Source organism: Triturus cristatus, chromosome 4_1, assembly GCF_964204655.1.
Source record: "Triturus cristatus chromosome 4_1, aTriCri1.1, whole genome shotgun sequence".
Lineage (NCBI taxonomy): Eukaryota > Metazoa > Chordata > Amphibia > Caudata > Salamandridae > Triturus > Triturus cristatus.
Genome location: NC_140585.1, coordinates 267,792,493 through 267,806,684, shown reverse-complemented (window position 1 = coordinate 267,806,684; position 14,192 = coordinate 267,792,493). Strand labels below are relative to the sequence as shown.

Below are 14,192 nucleotides of genomic sequence, written 5' to 3'. Positions count from 1 at the left end.
CACAGCGTAGCAGAAATACCTGACAGTTCTCGTTGTCCTTCTGGGTGCATCGGATGTCGCGTAGCACCCGCGGTTACGTCACCAGCGGGAACGCGAAGTCCTTCCGAGGGCAGGAACGCTTCCCTAGCGCTCCCCAGATGGGAATGAGGGTTCTGCAAAGACTCGTCCTGCGGGGACAACACCATCCGCCGACCGAGTCTCGCGGGAGGCTTCTATGGACGGGAAATCTGGGCTCGGGGATTATATCTGCTTTGGGCGAAAGAGGAGCGGATACGTACTGGAGGCTGGAACGGGTTTTAACGGAACACGGGTCGGGGAGCTTGACTCAGGCATAGGGGAAATTGACAAGCCCCCAGCCGTGGGAGCGGCGAGGCTTTGTAGCGACAGAGGTCGGGCAGCGACTTCCTGCTTCCGGTTCGTGTTTGCGCGGGGCGTCTGGGTAATGTAGTTTGTTTCTCTTTTTTGGCGGATGATAGCCTTTCGGTTCATGGGTGTTGCTCTACGTCTCGACCGTGGGCCGAGGATCGCGACAGGCACAGGGTCAAGACTGATTTGCATATGGCCATGTCTGAACTGGGGTGGCGTAGTGGGCAAAAGAACGATGGATTTAACCCAGATCTCTTGACTGGGGGAAAATGTCTGCATTGTCAGCATTCCGTCCATCATTTGTTTGTTGTAACGCTTTTCGCCCTAAGTGGGAAGGGTATTCCCAGACGTGGGACCCGTGCTCACTACGCCACTGGAGTCAAGCTATCCTGGCTGATGACGGCTGATAGCCAGAAACCGGTCCTAGGATGCTTGATTCCGGTCCAGGGAAGACATGGCTTGGCAGTTCGGGCTGGACTGTTCCCATGAGGCACAGGGTCAAGACTGATTTGCATATGGCCATGTCTGAACTGGGGTGGCAGAGTGGGCTAAAGAACGGTGATGGATTAAACCCAGATCAGTTGACTGGGGGTGAGTGCTTGCAATGTTCAACACTCCGTCCATCATTTCCTTTGGTTTTGCTTTGTTCGCCAGAAGTTGGCAGGGTATGCTCAGACGTGAGTCCCTTGCTCACTTTGCCACTGGATTCAAGCAAGCCTGGCTGAAGACGGCTGAAATGCCAGAAACCGGTCCTAGGAAGCTTGTTTCCGGTCCAGGGAAGACATGGCTTGGCAGTTCGGGCTGGACTGTTCCCATGAGGCAGAGGGTCAGACTGATTTGCATATGGCCATGTCTGAACTGGGGTGGCAGAGTGGGCTAAAGAACGGTGATGGATTAAACCCAGATCAGTTGACTGGGGGTGAGTGCTTTCAATGTTCAACACTCCGTCCATCATTTCCTTTGGTTTTGCTTTGGCCCTGGGTACCTAGGGTATCATTTACTAGGGGCTGACATGTGGCCAGGGTTTGCCAATTTGGAGTTTGTGTGTTTTAAGGAAGGAACATAGGCCCTGGGCACCTGATTGGCAGGAGTCCAGGGTACACTCAGTCAAAGTACATTCAGCAATTTAGCAAAAAGTGGGGGCATACCATGCAAGAAAGAGGGCACTTTCTTACACCTATTGGCTATGCCAATGCTTGTTCACCTTTTTATTCCTTCCAGGGTCACATTTGCATTGACAGACAATTCTAGCACCCACAGCATCATAGATTGGATTGACAGTTTCTTCATTGCTCGCTGCATAGGAATTCCTTCCTACACTCACCTTTCATCAATATTCAACTGGAATTATTACTCTAGTCATCTCAAATTCTGCCCGTACTGAGTTTTTCCCCCGTATTTGGCCATTTTCCTCAGTGGTCCCAGATTTTCTGGATACTGCTCCCTAACGCAGCCAAGTTTCCCTGGGCCACATGAGGACGCATGCTGAGCCAGTCCAGTTTTTTCCTTTGCCTTGTGGGTTTTATAATCTTGGTTATCAGATTAGAATACTAGGATTGCAGAGGAAGAATTCAGACCTCACCAAACGTGTTCTCCCTCACTGGCAGTGGTGTATCAGTGTGTTCCCACTTGAAGGGCTCTGCAGCCTGGCTGAGGCGCGCAGCTGGGCCAGGTTCTGTGCTGCCGCCTTCCAGTGTTGATACTGTTGCAGATCGGGTTCAGGACCTGTTTTTGCCTCCAAGGTCGAGGCACATTCTGCTTTCTTTGCTTTGTGCGTAGCTTTCACTGTTACACAAGTCAGCACAGAGTCCAGCCACTCCCATTAGCCGCCGTCCCAACCTATAAAAGCTTTGGCGCCGTGCAAACAGCGCATAAGGCAAGCTGAGCCGGCTGCCTGGAGAGCGTCCGGTCTGTAGTAGGCAGGAGCGCCGGGCACACCTTGAACACAGGTCCCCTCTGCTTCAGGCAAGGTCATGGCTTTCACCAAGGACACTCGTGTTCAGCTGAACGATGGGCACGCCATGCCAGTGCTGGGACTTGGCACCTACGCACCCACGACCGTACGTTTGGTTTGGTTTATATATTTCTTCTTTCTCGGAGCGATACTAGTCAAGGAAGGACCGAGTGTTGGAGTCTCTCTGCTTTGAGTTTGTGTTTCACTGGTTCTCTCACAAGTTACAGAGAGGTGGCGGTGTTTGAGCCACTGCTTTTGAGGTGTGCCTCAGCGTTTTCTGTTTCTGCCTGTCATGTTCACATTTTGGGAGCATTTCGCTCAGTCATTACTTTGTTCTTGTCTGAAAACAAGGAAGAGAGCCTCTGAGGTGACTGGAAGAAGCGAAGCAGCAGGCCAGATGCGCGTCTGTATCCGGGCTGGGTGGGTGGCAGAGTTGGGCGGGCCGTGCGGGGCCTCCATTGGTCAAGAAGCAGACTGTCCCCCCCAAGGGCTAAATGACCACGAAACCGAAAGTGGAAAACACAGTGAGAATCTGAGGCGTCTTTCATTCAAGGAAAACGGTTCTCCATGTAAATACAAGCATTTACAATGCAATGGTCTCGGCATTGTTAAAGTTAGAGCTATTGGCATTGCTCATGACATTATTTTTGTTTATGTTTTCGTTTTTAAAACATTTAAAGAAACGGCATTGTTATTTACAATGTCAATAGCTTAATCTCTCTCAAGAGTGTGCTTTTCATGGCCTAAGCAATTAAGGGTGTAGCTTAAAACATGTGAACTACAATGCTATGCTTCACTCAGCATGTTACCTGACCAGCATATACGTGTCTCATTATGAGTTTTCTGCTTTTGCATCCTGACCTGTCCACTCTGTTGGCGCTCCTTCCAACATCTGCAGCCACCTAATTTCACAAATAGAGGACTGTACCACTGAAGTAAAGGTTAACTACTTAAATGCAGGATTGTTTTTTAAAACTAGCATAGTGCATCCATTAAGCCCTAAATATATATAAAATTATTTTATTAACGTATGTTGCCAACAGGCCTTTGTATTCTCATACATTGCAGGCCCATTTTGGGTGCTGGCTACATCTGTGCAGTTGACCCATTTCGTGTGCATGCGTTACAAGAAAGGATTAACTATCTCGCTCTTTACTCGCTGGAGTCTTTTTTCTTTCTTTCTAAATCGAAGTAGCAATCTGGATTTGCTGTTAGGCTCATAAATTCTAAATACAGTTTTAGAAAGTACCAAAAGGTAGAATTAAACAACAAAAAGTATTAAACAAATGTCATCTTCATAATTGTCTTATTAGGCCCTACCATGGAGAGACTTACTGTTTATATCCCATTTAGATGCACAAACATATTTAATGTTTTTCACTCCCACAATACGAATATTTTTTTGCTCCATTTTGTTTATTGTTATTGACTAGTGGAAGAAGGGTGTACAATTTTCCTACTTTTTAAGTAGCGTATACCGCAAATCTGTCATACAGAACGGCAGAGACCAAGACCTTAGAAACGCGTTACTGAATGGGGAAGCTTGTAGCTAAACTATTTCAAGGTTGCCTCGGGCACTCGCAGACAACACGATAAAGGCGGAAACGTGCAAATATTTAGAGTGCACTAAAGCACTGCGTCCTCTGTGGCAAGCAGAACCAAAACAACCACCACAAAAGGGGTTACATTTATCAATCGCAAAAAATTTACTTTATAAGGAAAAGTCTCCCATAAAAAGAGTGCAAATTAATTGTTATGCAAAGACAAATATACCACCACGTTTAAAGACAATGGGTTTCTCCAATACCACAATGGGCAACCTATTTACCATATTATTAAGCAAAAAAAGAAATGTCATTTCAGTCAGAAATTAGGGCAGCGAGCATTTCTAAAAAACTGTATTATGCATCGGAAAGGTAAAGGCTGCAATGAAGGCCTGCACACATTTTGAGCATCTCCTGGGGCAGAGATGCACAATATTGAGTGCATCTGTATTAAACCTAGAAACACAAACTAGCAATACAAAAAAGAGAAATAGGCCCACGTTCACAGCCATCAGTTAACCAATCATGCTAGTTGTTTCCGTTAAGCAGCTTATTAAAATTCACGGTGCACTTTCGTCTAATTACGACTTCAGCCAACAGTGTGTGTGCCTTTGTTCATTTTATTCATAATATTATTGTATCCATTTCTTCTCCAAATTCTGCGTGCCATGATAGTGCTTTCCCCGATTAAATGTAAAATGAATATTACCCAAGGATCGGATACACTTCGCTACACAAAGCAACATTTAGCTACACCCACGTTTTCTGCAAATGCCTACATATTGTACCAAATAACGTGTTGCAAGATATCCATCACTCACTAAAAACAATGTAATTGAGCATGATAAACCATCCACCTCTTCTAAAAGCCTGGTATGACTAGAAAGCTACTTTTCACCAGTCAGAATGGCCTATATGCGTGCTGTTTCCAAGTCAAGTTTATGCTGACATTTCGCCCAAACAAATGACAGCAGAACACATTATGAATTGCAGGAAACAAGTCTAGCCCACGGCAATCTGCGCATTCGTAAACAATGTATGAAACACAAAGTATAATATGGGTATCGGTAACTCGGGAAGTCAAAATAGAAGGAGATGCGACCCCTTAAGACCCCGCCTCTCAAGCACCTTGTGCAAAACGAGGCGAACACTTTCAATTTCCCAAGGATGCGTCCTAGAAGATAATCAATTATGCATGTAACTTGCGTTTCAGAGAGGGGAGTGCGCGCGCAAGGCTCCACTGATCTACTGCTTCCGATGGTGGAACAACAGGTAGATGCTCGCTGGCAGAAGCGTCGCACTACACAGCGGTGGGGTTGATGGATCTGTGCCTGATGGTCTCCGCATGCCCCCACTCACTCTCTTGTGTCGCAAGCGCGCGCCCTGCGCTCTTCAGCAGCTATATCGCACCGAGGGGGCGGGAGCAACGTCAGGCCCTGACGTCATGCAGGCCTCTTGCTGATTGGATGGTGGAGTGTATGTCAGATTGATCGATGTATTCTTCGCCGTAGTTCCGCGGGCAGATGTTTGGAAGTCCTTGAATTTATTCACTAAAGCTTTTTATGATATATCTTGTTAGGGAAGCTTCTCGGTCCCTTCCCGAGTAGGCTGACTTAATGCCACACTGGGTGCACAGCCTGAGAGGACAGGGGGGAGGAGACCAGAGCAGCAGCCGAACACGGGAGCCGAGAGCAGGGGAAGAGGACGCCATTAACACCACCGCCTTTCTCCGAGGTCAAGCAGAAATGCCTCGGAGAAACGCAGCGGAGTTTTCGGATTCGGGGGCGTGTTTTTCTTTCTCTCCTCTTGCCATTGGCTGGAATGTTTACATTCTAGAGGAGAGAAAGAAAGTAAAAAACACGCCCCCAAATCCGAAAAAGACGGGGCTTCTTTGGAGAGACAAAGCTCTTCTCCAATGGCTGACCAGCATTTAAGAGGCCAGCCAATGGAGAAGAGGGAAGAAGAGGGGCGGGTTAAAGCCCTACTTCTAAAACGTTAAATCTCGCGAGCGAGACTGCGCAAGCGCAGCCTTCGCTAGCCGAGACCAAAGAAGGGGAGTGCTGGACTCAAACTATTTTCTGTGTTCCATACTGTGTAGAAACCGCATCTTGCGACGCATCTTGCGATTTTGCATTTCCTAACCGCCCGAAATAGGGATTCGGACCGTTAGGAAATGCTAAATCAATTTGCACATATGGCCCTTAATGACAAAAAGGATTTTGTGGACTCTAAGTTGTATTCCTGTAGAACTCTATCACATGCTCTTGCATTCCTTTGAGAATCAACATCACAACATCGAAAAAAGGAACAAAATGGGACTATTCATGGAATATCTTATACAATTATTCCACATCGAAAGGACTGTGCCCTCTTTGAACTTTTAGTAATGGGGAGCTGGATGTTTAGGCCCGAGTCACAGAATGACACAAGAGTACGTAAAATAGTACACATGTGGTTCTACTTGTCGTATTAATAAATACTTTTATGAATCGGCCGTAGTATGGTTATGCCCAGTATCCAATGCAGTTAACCTTAATGCCATATCTTTAGAGCCTGTGCCTGCAGGGGCGGAGCCAAGCTCCTTGGCATCAGACCTGTATGTGTCATGAAGGCAACAGGTTTCATCAGATGTCCTTTATCAGAGGAAAGGAGCAGAGTATTGTTCGTCTTTCCACTACAAATGCAAGACCCATGGTTAATCGGGATTTAAGGCACTGCGTGATTTCCTTATGCATCTCTCTTTGACGTGTCTTATGCACACCACCGTTGTGATGCTAAAGGTTGCTGCAACTGACAACTGTTGTTCAATTTCCTCCCGAGAGTGCGCGCCAAAGTTCTGAAGGTGTGATGGGATTGGCTGGAGGGCAGGCATTACCACAGATGCCAGATCATGGTTAAGATGCTCTTATGAAAGATAAATACATAGGAGGTGTGTGTCTTCATCACTCATATCTAATACTCGGGGTTAGCTACAATGCATTGGCCTTCCAGGGTATGTGGATGTGATACAAGTAATTTGACTAAATCGGTCATATAGGGATTAATCAATTAAATTCAGAAATTTTTTAAACTAAGTAGATGAAAAATGCAGAGTAGTGGTCATCGGCCACTTTTGGTAAAATGTGGCGATCTGTCCCTCGGCGCCTGACACATAGTAGAGCCACACTGTACACTGTCCCATGGGGCAGTGCAGGCCCATTACCAAAGCGCCAATACTATTCAGGCCCTATTTACAAACGGTAAACCCACTCACAAAGTTACAGATAGCAGGATTATTGGTAACATGAGAGTCTTTATAGCACTGTGGTGTTGCAAGTTGATGGGGAATAAAACATGGAAATCATTGTGTTTTTGCACTTATTGCCTCATAAATCCTGTAATTCCAGCGTTTTACCAAGGACTTAGGTCTCGTGGTGTAACCTGGGGGTTTGTAGGAGGTAACAAATGTGGGATTACCGCACCTGCATTTTTTCAATGAAACTGTGTTTTTTACTCAATTTTCACCTTGAGAAACTCCTTCTTGGAAGGCGATGTGGAAGTCATATTGATTCTATTTGCATGCATCTCACCTGTCAGCTTCTTATAGCCTGGAACTTCAGGTACTGGGTACCTTCCCAGTCTAAACTTGTCGCCTTGGTAACCACAAGATAAGAAGCTGTGACTTGCTGTTACTGATTCTAGCCCCAGTTCACGTGCAGACCAATAAATGCTGTGCTTATACAATGCTCTGTGCTTCTCACCGTAGAGTGTCTAACAACTTCTCAAACTTTAACAAAACTAGTGTCACTACAGTTAGACTCGTGTACATCAAATATCAATGAATAGCTTCTACCTCGTCAGTATCTACCATGGAGAGCCAAAGCCCGTAGCTGACACAAGCCCCCTTCCATTCACAATGCAAGTATCACTGCTAAAACATCACTTCTGTGTTTAGATGACGCCTAACTCTGAAGTCTGACTCCGGCAATAGCAATATTATTCAAGAAGCAGGATGATGCTCGATCATTACTGCCCAGAGTATGGAACAGTACCCCAGCATCTTCTCGGATTCCTTAGTATTTATTGAATAGAAGCTCTTATATCAGCTACACTGCAGATAGTACACAATAATAAGCAAGAATGGTTCTGGTTTCATAGCATAGCTGGCATAGAGCAGTTATTTGCCCCACAATGGTCTCTTAGCAACATTGACAGATAGCATCACATATCACATCAAAATTTAAATCATTAATGATATCATTGAAACTGTTCAACACCCAAGAGCCTCCTGAGCTTAATAATTTGCTGCAAACCGGAATCAAGGACCAGGTCTGACTTCACTTTTGGGAAGGCCCTGTGCCCAGCATCAGTTTCCTCAGCGCTTGCTTGCTACGGCTTTCAGCTTTTCCCTTCGTGCTCTGAACACATTCTCTAGGTTTAACCAGGACCAATAAGCGGCAACACACAGCAAGAGACGCTGGGCACATTTCACGCATGCTGACATGAGTGCAGGGCCTGGCTTTAGGCCTAGCCTTGGGATCAATACACCTTCAGCCACTGTCCATTGGACGTAAGCTTTGGATACACCCATAAGAATTTGGTGCAGGGCAGGCCCTGGCTTTAGCCAGGTCGTGCACTCTCCACACCTCTTCTCGAAGAATGCTGATCTCAACTGTTGGAAATGTTCAGAAAGTCCTAACTTTTAGCCTGACCCAGTCAACAGATATTAAAGAGAGACCCTTTTTTAGGTGCAGAGACAGAATATTGAGTAAAAAATATTGAATTGCACAAATATCGTGTCAAAAATATCGACAGACAAATTCTCGTGGTCAAGAATATCGATTTTAGGTAAGTAATATCGATTTAAAAAATATCGAAGTGTTTAATATCATTTGCAAAAATATAGGGGCCGATTCCGATCCTGGAGAAACCGGGTACGAATCGTCAGACGGAGCGTTTTCTCTGTCCGACTCGAACCCGGTAAAAACACCATACAAACATGAAAGTACGATTCGTACGGAAACACCATTTCCGTACGAATCGTACAAAACACCGACCGACACAAAAATACATCCGAATGTGATCCGGGACAGCGCATACGCGACATGCGGACGGAGTTAGGCAGCCTTTTACGTACCAGCAAGTACGATTCGTACCGACAGCACTCCGGACGGCAATATTTTTACGGCACCCAAAAAGTGCCGGAAAAGCCAAGTACGCCGCGAAGCGTGAGGAAAAGGGGGCCTGGTACGCGCCGAACACCACCCCCCAGCCCCCTGTATGTACGCGCCAGCCCCCCAGCCCCCCCGTGGATGGACACGCCGGACCCCCAGCCCCCCCGCGGATGGACACACCGGACCCCCAGCCCCCCTGCGGACGGACGCGCTGGACCCCCAGCCCCCCACGGACGGACGCGCCGGACCCCCAGCCCCCCGAGTCTGTACGGCACGGACCCCCACCCCCGTATGTACGGTGCGGACCCCCACCCTAGTCTGTACGGCGCGGACCCCCACCCCCGTGGAGGGGCTGGGGGACCGGCGCGTCCATCCGCGGGGGGGCTGGGGGTCCGGCGCGTACATCCGTGGGGGGCTGGGGGTCCGGCGCGTCCGTCCGCGGGGGGGCTGGGAGTCCGGCGCGTCCGTCCACGGGGGGGCTGGGGGTCCGGCGCGTACATCCGCGGGGGCTGGGGGGGTGTTCGGCGCGTATGCGGGCACATGTTTAGACGTCTACATGGTTGCTATAGAGGTTCGCTCCGTACGGTGTTTTTACCATACGGTTGTGCATTCGGACGGACGGGACTGATCGTACTTGCGCGTTCGGACTTCGGTTTCCCGATTCGTAGGTAAAACTGTCCGGGGACGTGTTGGACACTTTTTCCGACCCGGGGACGTGTCGGGGAATTTTCCCAATGCGATTCGTATGGAGTTTTGTACATATGAATCGTACTTGCAAGTTTGTACGGGACTTGTACGATTCGTACGTAAAAAAATCCGGATATGATTCGTACGGGGAAAATTTTACACGGATCGGAATCGGCCCCATAGTTGTTAAAAATATCAATTTTTTTATTAATGTTATGTATTTTTGTATTTTATATGTGTGTAATGTATGTTTTTTTATAAGAATTGTTTGTATGCTTATTATATGTGTTAAAATCTTAGTAGTTATAAAAAATTTTTATTTGAATTCTGCATTTTAGTTCCGTATCGGGTTGTGGGGAATAGGGTGGGAAGTAATTTAATTATATAAAATGTATTGATTATTTCTAGTAGTTCTTATTTTTTTATATGAATTTTGCGTTTTTAGTTCCGTAGCAGGTTGTGGGTTTATAGGGGAATAGGGTGGAAAGTAATTCAATTATATTACATTTATTGAATCATTTTTATTAATTAATATTTGTTTAATTGAGATGTTAGTTTTAAATGTGTAAATTCATTTGTTATTAATCATTTAATAATTAGTTGTTAATTAATTTTAATTAATTAATTGGCAAATATTTATGATAATTGTGGAATTAATTTTAGGCGTTTGTTGTTGTGTTTATAGGTAAAAATGGTGGTCAGTAATTTACTTGTAATTGATGAATTAATAATTAGTTGTTCATTTTTTGGGGGGGATAATTCTTTTTATTGATAACAAATATCAACACAACACTTTACACACTTTTGCTGCTGGGAGTACATTTTGATCCACATTTGCATTACCGAATTTACAGGTTTTTAACAGGTGGTGGGTAATTTATTCATTACATTTCACAACTTATTGCGATCCATCCAGGGAGGGAGGCAATGGGGGGGCGGGGCACAGATATTACCTCTATATACATCCCACTTTCCCCAAATCTGTGTGCACTTTTTCGGTCACTCCTTAGAGATATACACAGTTTTTTGTCTGAACATGCACCAGTCCATGTCTTCTTTCTATGCCCTCACTGTTGGGACCTCTTGTGCTTCCCAGAGTCTAGCTATATTTCGTTTGGCGACAATCTGCCCAAGCGTTGCCCATGTTTTCTCTTTACTGTTTAGATCAGTTGGCTCCCAAATATTTAACAGACATCTTTTTGCTTCTAGGGCTAGACTTAGTCCCAAGGCTTCTCCCATGCAATGCATGACCTTTTCCCAATACTTGTGAATGTGGGTACACTCCCAGAGTATGTGTAGGAATGTACCGTCGCATCTGCATTGTCTCCTACGGTGTGGGTCCACCCCGTAACCCATCTTTCCCATTGCTGGTCCCGACAGATATATTCTGTGTAATATTTTTAACTGCACTCATTTTAATCTAGACGAGATTGCAACTTCTTTTGGTGAAGCTAGCGCTTCTAGCCAGTCTTCTTCATCGAATTCTACCTAGTCCATTTCCCATTTTCTAAAGAGTTGTGCAAGAGGGTCTGGGGTGTGACTAATTAACTTCCGGTAGGTCAGCGATATCGCTTTTTTGGGCATGTATTCATCAAGTAGCCTAGCCTATCCTCCAATGGCGAAGCCTCAGGGATTACCTATTTATTTATTTGATTTAAGAAGTTTTTTATAACGCTGGCCTGACCCTAGGGTATCGGAGCGCTTTACAGCAGGAAACATTGCATAGATTCAACAACACAAAACAAATGGGATATTAGCTTGTAATGCGTGTCGCATCTGCAAGTATATGAAGCGTTCTGTGTCTGCCAACTCGTATTCTTGCTGTAGTTGCGAAAGGGCCATCACCTTCCCGCCCCTCCACAAGTCCCCCACCCAGGAGAGGCCTATTTATTTATTTATTTTATTTTATTTTAAAAGTTTTATATAGCGCTGGCTGAACCTGGTATATCAGAGCGCTTTAAATAAGTATGAGGATAGTAAGGGCAGAAGAACAATTTTACAGTAGTGTAGGAATTCAATAGGTTAATAAAAGAGGGAAGCTAGAGTTTATACAAATCGAATTAACAGATAGCTGAGACAAGGGCTATTAACATAGTTAACATAGATATGGGAGATCAAATTATAAAATATGATATGAGATGGAGATAAGCGTAAGGGGCTACAGGCAGAAAGTAGAAAGGCATGAATAGGAGGGAGTGTAACAAAAGGGGGAAGGGGGTATTTTAGATGGGGACAGTTATGAGGGAAGGGAAAAACTGGGTGAAGGAGCAGAGGGAAGCAGTGGGTGAGGGAGCGAGTAGAGCCGGTGGAATATAGGGGGAAGGGCTATAGTAGGAGAGTAAAGGGGGACCTAGATGGTGGAGGCGGGAGGAGGAATTTGAGGCACGGGATTATGTCCCCCAATATTTGTTAAGGAGGTGTGTTTTGAGGTCTTTTTTAAAGCTGAAGTAGGAAGGGTTACATCGCAGATCTTTAGGGAGGGCGTTCCAAATGTTTGGGGCATTGCCGGAGAGGGAGCGAGATTGTGTAGTTTTCTTTTTTAGCAGGGGTGGGACGAGGAGTAGAGTGTTAGTGCATTTCATCGGCCCGCTTTGCTGAGTTTATTAGAGAGGTATTTTGGTGAAGTGCTTGGTGGGAAATGCAAGCAGTCTTGTAGGAGGATCTGCTGTCAATGGGAAGCTATTTAAGAGTTTTGAGGACTGGGGAAGATGTGGTCAAAACGTTTGCAGTCAGTGACTAGCCTGGCCGCTAGGTTGAGCACAGATTTGAGTGGGGTTAGGTGGACCTTGGGGATTCTGGTGAGGATAGCGTTGCCGTAATCAATTTGTGAGAGGACCACAGATTGGACAACAAGTTTAAAGTCATCAGTTGGAATAAAGGGTTTAATTTTCTGGAGATGACGGAAACTGAAGAGTGCTCCTTTAGCCAAATTGTTTATGTGAACATTGAGGCCTATGATGTCCTATGTATCAAATCCCTTCTTGTTCTTCCTCTGGATGCTTAATTGTTCCAAGTCCCACAAAGGGGGGACTTGTGTAAGTTTCTTGGCCCATTCCAAACTCTTCTGTACCGTATGCCATATCTGGACAGAGTGTGCTGTGGGTCCAGTCACTTGCAGTTTTGCGGGATTGGAATAGAGTGCCCTGGTGTAGGATCTTCTCAGTAGCAGCCACCTTTCCATTTGATACCCTGGGTCTTCTTGTGGCCGATACATACATTGGTTAATGGCTGCCAATTGAGCCGCCCAGTAATATTTCTAAATATCAGGGAGTCCTATTCCTCTGTTGTACCACCCCTTACCAATTTTGCTATCGCTATTCGGATGTGCCCCGTTATCCACAGTAGTGCCCGCTGTGCAGTTTCCACTGCCACAAAATATGTTGATGGGACAGGGTTAGGAGAATTATGTAGGACATAAAGAAAGCTGGGTAGGGACATCATTTTAAAGGGTGCTGCTCTACCTAATAGGGATACCAGGAGAGCCTTCCAGTGTTCTATGTCATTTTTTGATCTCTGCAGTGGTGGGAGTAGATTGTGGGTGTAGACTAGTTCAGGATCTTTAGTAATGTAAATTCCCAGGCACTTAAGACCATTCCTTGCTTCTGCCACTTGGAATTCGCTAGGCAGGTGTGGAAACCTCCCCCTTAAGACAAAGATCAGTGATTTGGCCCAATAAATTGTGTATCCTGAATATTTACCAAAATTGGTAAATATTTTTAAGGACCCTGTGTATCGACAATCGGGGCGATGCCAGATATAATAATATATCATTGGCATAGAGGGAAATATGGTCTTCCCATGCCACCGACCACGGCAAGCCCCTGATAATGGGGTCTTTATGGATCCATGTTGCCAGGGGTTCCAATGCTAGCGCAAAGAGCAACGGGTACAGGGAACATCCCTGTCTCATCCCTCTCCGCAGGGTGAAGGTCTCTGACTTTTTGTTGTTTACCACTACTTGTGCCAGTGGGTCAGTATATAATAGTTTTACCCATCCAATGAAATTAGGGCCAAACCCCAACTTTCTCAGCACAGCAAAAAGATAAGGCCATTCAATTGTATTGAACATCATGGTGGTATCCAAGGACACCACCACTGAGTCTTCCCTGATGGTATCTATCCGTCCCATTACTCCACGTAATCTTCGAAGATTAGTGGATGGGTTTCTTGAAGGCATGAAGCCAGATTGGTCGGGACCACCAATTTGGAGATTACTCCAGCAGGCGGGTGGCTAACAATGTTGCCAATATCTTAGCATCTGCGTTTAGTAGGGAGATGGGTCTGTAAGAGGAACATCTATTTCGGGGTTTACCTTCTTTATGTATCACCACCAAAGTGGCGAGTCTCTGATCACGGGGCAGTCCGCCCCTTTCTCGGCTCTCTTCATACATGCCTTTAAGGTATGGAGTGATCCTATCTGGTTTTAATTTGCTGAGCTCTTTTGGGAGGCCATTGGGACCCAACCCCTTTCTTGATTGCAACCCCCTG

At 45.8% G+C, this 14,192-nt stretch overlaps 1 protein-coding gene across 1 annotated transcript in view; it reads left to right on the top strand.

Annotated features, from left to right (window-relative positions):
- The first annotated feature begins 2,209 nt into the window (after positions 1 to 2,209).
- The window catches only part of LOC146854246 (rho crystallin-like), a 167,735-nt gene continuing 155,752 nt past the window's right edge, over positions 2,210 to 14,192 (top strand). The window contains exon 1 of the mRNA XM_085652027.1: positions 2,210 to 2,426. Within this exon, the coding sequence (XP_085508153.1) occupies positions 2,340 to 2,426 (87 nt within the window). The 5' untranslated portion in view covers positions 2,210 to 2,339. The remainder of the gene's footprint in view (positions 2,427 to 14,192) is intronic.